The sequence below is a fragment of the Crocuta crocuta genome, unplaced genomic scaffold, assembly GCF_008692635.1.
Source record: "Crocuta crocuta isolate KB4526 unplaced genomic scaffold, BGI_CrCroc_1.0 scaffold127, whole genome shotgun sequence".
Lineage (NCBI taxonomy): Eukaryota > Metazoa > Chordata > Mammalia > Carnivora > Hyaenidae > Crocuta > Crocuta crocuta.
The window spans coordinates 2,114,191-2,120,373 of record NW_027532008.1 but is presented as its reverse complement, the minus strand read 5'-3'; the positions used below and the strand labels follow the sequence as shown (position 1 = coordinate 2,120,373).

The window sequence follows — 6,183 nt, the reverse complement described above, 5'->3', positions numbered from 1 at the left end:
GGCTGAGCCCGCCTCCTTCCTGCCGCGGCGACCCCGGGCCCGGAGGGCGGGTCNCTGGTCATGCCCTGGTTTCCCCGCGCCGCGCTCCTCTGGGACCTGGTCCTGGGCTTTTTGGGTACCGCCGCCTTCCTGATCGACCTGGGCGCCGACCTGTGGGCCGCCGGCCAGTATGTGCTCAGCGGCCGCTACCTGTGGGCCGCGCTGGTGCTGGCGCTGCTGGGCCTCGCCTCGGTGGCGCTGCAGCTCTTCAGCTGGGTCTGGTTGCGCGCCGACCCCGTCGGCTTGCACGCGTCGCAGCCCCCAGGCCGCTGCCTGGCGCTGCTGCATCTCTTGCAGCTCGGCTACCTGTACAGGTGAGCGCCCCGCCCTCGGGAGGAGGGAGGAGGGAAGAGGAACGGAGCCCAGCGGCACCTGCAGCTGGGCTATAGTAGCACCGGGGAGAGCTCGGACACCGGGGAGGGGCTGGGAAGGAGAGGATGGGGACCCAGGAGAGGAAGCCAAGCCCGGGGGGGCACCTCTGCTCACGGGTGAGCTCCCCGCCCCTAAAGGAAAAGAACGCCCGCTGACAGCCGTCGGAGCCCAAGTAGGCCTGCCCTCTGGCTCAGGGGAAGAAACTGAAGCCCAGAGGTGAAAAGGAGGCACACGCTTTGGAGCCCGGCCTCTCTGGGATCCAGTTCTAGCTGGATCTGTGACCTCATTCCTGCCGGTCTCTGAGCCTCGGTTTCCTCCTGTGTTAGAAGGCGGCAGGAGTCTAGACATCTCTGGCAGGCGGGCCGGTTGAGAGGAGCGAAGGCAAGAGTGGGAACGTGCCTGGCATGGTGCCGGGCTCTTGGAGGACTAGGGTAATGGCCGACTCGGGTGTTCCTTTCGGCTGTGGGTGGGGCCTTGGGCAAGTCGCTTGAGCCCTCAGGGTCTCAGTTTACTCTTTGTTCCAGTGGGGATGGTTGTAGTCCCTGCCTCTGTTTGGGAAGGATTAACGGAATTAAGACCTGTACACTGCTTTGGCGCAGAGTAAGCATTCAACAAATGTCAGCCAGCTTGATTACTTGGGTCCCCCGGGAGCTNAATAGAGCCCTTCTCTCAGCCCTTCTTTCCCACTTTTGTTCTCGCTGCCCCACCCCCTCACCCCCAGCGCCAGCAAGAGGGCAGAGCTGGGGTCTGACCAGCCCGGGCTGGCGCCCTGCAAATCTGTGGGGGCTGTACTCTTTTTCACAACTGGCAGGGTCCCCTCGAGATGAGGAAACTGAAACAAGGGATCAGAGTCCTGTGATGCAGTCAGGACATGGTGTGGTCTGAGTAGGGATGGGGTGGCTGGAGGCGACGTCTGCTCCTGAATCCATTTTACACATTCTTTCCACATCTTGCTTTGACGAAGCTGCACTGAGTCTCCAGGGGTGGATAAGAGGAGCGTGGAATATTGCAGTTTTGNCAGTTTTGCATGAGGGACTGCACAGGCATCAATCACTTGCCCACTTGCCGGCCGGGCGTGAAGGGGTGCGGTTACCCCAGTCCCGGCGGGCCTTGATGAGCCCTGAATCCATCACTGTATTGTGCGTCTTCCCTTCTAGTTCTGCTGAGCACGAGGCAGACAGACTTTACTGAACTTTGGTTTTGAAAATGGGTCTCTACCTATCTTCGACTAGACTGAGGCGGGGGGCCTTGGGGGATGAGAGGCAGAGGTCCCTGCTGAGGGAGAGCCCTGACCTGGGCCCGCCCCCCCTGCTCCCTTAGTGTATTGTCACGTCTGTCCAGGGAGTGACATTAAATGTCTGATGAATGAATTGGCAGTGAGTGAATGGGCTCACCTCCCAATANACCCCCCTCATGCCACTGGGTCACCACCCATGCCCATCTATCCAGCCTCTGGGCTCTCTTTTAACTCCGCCTCTGCGGGGCGCCTGGGTGGCTCAGTCAGTTTAAGCGTCCGACTTCGGCTCAGGTCATGATCTCACGGTTCGTGGGTTCGAGCCCGGTGTCGGGCTCTCTGCTGACAGCCAGTTCAGAGCCCAGAGCCTGTTTCAGATTCTGTGTCTCTCTCTCTCTGACCCTCTCCTGCTCATGCTGTCTCTCTCTCTCTCAAAAATAAATAAAAAATAAAAAAAAATTAACTCTGCCTGTCTCCGTGCTCATCGCTCCGGGCAGTTCTCTTAAATGGATCTGTGCTTCCGTTCTAACCCCTCCATCCCTTCCGCTTCTCCACAGCCAAGGTGATCTTTCTAGTACATGTGCTGCCAAAGCGAGCACGAGGGTGGTCTTTCTGTAGCACAGTCTGACCTTGCCTACGCTTGCTAACATTTGAGAACTATCACCTGAGGCAGTTTTGTAGTGCGCCTTTGGAATTCAAACAGCTTTGGGTTCAACTCCTGTTGCCACCATTTATTGGCGCTTTGGTCCTGTGTCCCGCATCTGTCAAATGGGGATGTTGTAAGGGGCATATGGGACAAGGTTTGTGATGACCTTGGGGGCATGCTGGCCAGCTGGAGGGCGGGGGTTATATTGGTCCCCACTTCATGAGGAGGAACCAGTTCGGTGAGGTGAAGTCGCTGGTGCCCGAGGCCCCACAGCATGTTGAGTGACAGGCTAGGATCGGAGCCCGTCTGCATCCACCCAGCGGGTGAGGGAAGGCGGACCGCCACCGGACGCTAACCTGGCCCCTTGGGGCATCCGTATGTGCTGCCTAGGTGTGTGCAGGGGCTGCAGCAGGGGCTGCTGGTGTGGCAGCAGGAGGTGCCCTCCGACTTTGACCTGGCGTATGCCGACTTCCTGACTCTGGACATCAGCATGCTGCGGCTCTTTGAGACCTTCCTGGAGACGACTCCGCAGCTCACGCTGGTGCTGGCCATCGTGTTCCAGAGCGGCCGGGCCGAGTCCTACCAGTGTGAGTGCCGGGCCAGTGGCCAGTCCCCGTTATGGTTTGGGAAAGCTCCCGACACGTCAGGAGTGTTTCCACTCTTAAAAAGCTGCCTAGAAAATAGAATAGCCTTCGGTTGGGCAGGACTGCGCTCTGCGCTCCATCCGAAAGTTACCCTTTAGCCTTCTGAGTTGGGACAAACAGCAGGTGTAGCGGCCGTGATGACTGAGTGCCAGCTGTCAGCCAGGCCCTGCGTGAAGTGCTTCCTTGTCCACATTGCTCACACGCACAGCAGCCCTTCAGGTTGGTGCTTTATTTCTTTCCATTTTACACAAGAGGGAAGAGGTGCAGAAAGGTGAAGGGACGTGCCCGGGGGCGCAGAGCATTCACTGGGCACCTATTTTTGCCTGTTTGAGTGATGTGGGTGTCTAGGTCAGGGCTACGTGGAGACAGTCTACACTGTATGTGCATGGGAGGCAGGGAGTGAGGGAAGAGACAGATTCTCCTAACTCTTTATTTCGTGAACATTTATTCAGCTGCTATTAGGTGCCAGGCACTGGGCTCTAGGGATCCCAGGGGAGCAGAACATTTTGTCCCCTGAAGGAGCTCAGAGACAAGGAAATTGATCATTACTGTGTGCTAAGGCTGCAGGCAGAAGCAGGTGAGGTGTCACGGGTCACCTGCAGAGCGGGGTGGGGTGGAGCGGGTTCCGGATAGGTGACCTCAGGGCCCTGGAACTCGCAGGGCACGTGCACCAGGTCTACCTGGCATGGAGGGTGAAGCCTGTCCAGGCCAGGGGCTGCGGCGTGCTGGGCAAACCGGAAGGGGATCAGCCCTAAGACCCGGCATGGGGTAGTTAGAAGGGACGTTGGCCACAGATCTGCTTCCGGGGTGGGGGTGGTGGCTTCCTGGTCCGTAACAGGTTCCTGGGGAACATCTGTTGACTGACTGCCGTGGGAAAGGGCAGGGTAGGAAGCATTCTAGAGACATTCCAGCGCTGCTTCTGTCCCTCCCTGGAGGTCCAGTGCTTTTAGCCACGGGAGGGCAGCTAGGAGGTGGGATAGGCTCTCCGCCATAACCTTGGGGTGTTGAGAAATCAAGACGAAGGCCCAGTCTGAGCCCAGACGTTATGTCTGTGTGGCAGAAATTCCTCCCGGCCTGGAGTGCAGCTTCACCCAGGAAACCCTGGGATTTCCTGCTTCCATTTCTGAGACTACAAAAGGGGAACTGGGATTGCTGATTTTCAGTCCCAAGAAGGCCTTGGGCTTTTCCGGGAAAGGAAGGTTTAGAGGGCCCTAAATCTGCTGAGGGTGCAGCCAGGGCCCAAGGTCCTGGATGCTGGGTGACAGGGTGCAGAGGAGGTTATATTAGCCACACCCTCTTTATCCTCAAAGAATATCACTGTGGTAACCCCTGAAAAGTAAAGCTTTGTGGTGCAGAGGGCAGACTCCATATTTGAACCCCAGCTCTGTTGTTGGTTGCGTGAACAGATGTTTTCCAAGTGCAGTTTCCCTTCAGCTATAGGGGGCTGTCACGCCCACCTCTGGGCGGCCGTGACCTCTCGGGAGTGCCGGGCAGGCTGCCGACAGGGCTCACCTATTGCCGCTTACTCTCCCTAGGGGTCGGTATCTGCACGTCCTTCGTGAGCATCTCCTGGGCGCTGCTTGACTACCACCGGGCCTTGCGCATCTGCCTTCCTTCCAAGCCGCCCCTGGGGCCGGGCTCCTCTGTGGTCTACTTCCTGTGGAACCTGCTGCTGCTGTGGCCCCGAGTCTTCGCCGTGGCCCTCTTCTCAGCTCTCTTCCCCCACTACGTGGTTCTGCACTTCTTCGGCCTGTGGCTGGTGCTGCTATTCTGGGTCTGGCTTCAGGGCACGGACTTCATGCCCGATTCCTGCTCCGAGTGGCTGTACCGGGCGACAGTGGCCACCATCCTCTATTTCTCCTGGTTCAACGTGGCCGAGGGCCGCACCCGAGGCCGTGCCACCGTCCACCTGGTGTTCCTCCTGAGTGACAGTGTTCTCATGGTGGTCACCTGGTTGACTCACATCGCCTGGCTGCCCAGTGAGATCCCACTGCAGACGTTGCTGCCTGTGGGCGGCGTCTGCTTCCTCCTGGGCCTGGCCCTGCGGCTTGTCTACTACTGCTGGCTGCATCCTAGCTGCCGCTGGGAGCCTGACCGCGTGGATGGGACCCGAGACCTCCGCTCCCTCGAGTGGCGTCAGCCGCCTCAGAACAAGCGCATGGCCCAGTTGGCTCAGAACTTTTTCCCCAGGGTTAGGGATGAGGCTGCCTTGCCACAGAAGGGAGAGGTGAATGGGGTCCTTTGAGGCAGGGTCAGACCCGGCAGAGGACAGAGCAGATGGCATCAATGGGTAGAATGCAGTTGCTTGGCCTTGATTCACTCAAGATGCACTTAATGCTTGATGTGCCAGGCACTGGAGACCAGAGTAGAGTAAGGCGGAGGGGCCTGACTTCAAGGATGAGAACAAGAGGAGAAAGGCTGGGCCCTGGAGGCTCAAGGGCCCCTGTTATGTACCAGGTGGTTTGGGAGGAAAGAAGAGACCCCCCCTTCCCCACCCTACCCCTGGCAACCAGTGTAGCTGGTGCCCCAAAGCTCCTAGTGCTCGTATTTTCACCTCCCTGGCCACCTCTAAAGTTGGTGGAGGTGCTGTCCTACCCCGAGGTTCCCCTATCCTGGGCTAGAAGGCCCAGGACCTGCGGGATGTGTTCTCCAGAATTCTTCCTCCCGGCCCCACCTGTCATTCAGTTCATTCAACAAATGTTTACTGAGAGCAATTTCTATGCCAGAAACATTCTATCCTTGGGACCTGAACACAATCAGCTGCCGCCTAAGCTTCATCCCTCACCCTCTGCAGCTGCTCCGGAGTAGGCTGTCATGTTGGAAGCTGGGGATGTCCAACGAGCGGCCCCTGTCAACCTCCCCAAGGCCTGAGGGCAGCTGGCCCAGCCTCTGGTCCTGCTCTCTGGGTGCCACCTTTCAACCAAGTGCTTGTGAACCTGTGGTCTGGGCCGTGGCTCAGCCCATGGAGTTTTATACTTTAGGCAGTACACTTTCTACCTCAGAGTCTATGTGGAGAGGAAGAGGCGTGTGCATACGTGTTTCTGCAAGTGAAGGACACGTATGTGTTGTTTTTGTTCAGCAGTATTATTACAGTGTTATTAAAACCTCATAAAACTCTCCAACCTGGTCGTATCATTAAATCTAGAGTTCAAAGCCACCTGGAAAGAAGGGTCAGGGACGTGAAGTTCACCCCTTAAAATCGATAAAGGTCCTGGGACCAGAGAAGACGGCTGGCACAGGCTGGACTT

The 6,183-nt window shown here is 58.0% G+C and overlaps 1 protein-coding gene across 1 annotated transcript; it reads left to right on the top strand.

The window, feature by feature from the left end:
• The first annotated feature begins 60 nt into the window (after window positions 1-60).
• XKR8 (XK related 8) lies at window positions 61-6,057 on the top strand. Its single transcript, XM_077775659.1, has 3 exons — window positions 61-353; window positions 2,682-2,878; window positions 4,471-6,057. Exons 1-3 carry the CDS (start codon window positions 61-63, stop codon window positions 5,178-5,180), a joined length of 1,200 nt encoding a protein of 399 aa, XP_077631785.1. The 3' UTR covers window positions 5,181-6,057.
• Window positions 6,058-6,183: the final 126 nt, after the last annotated feature.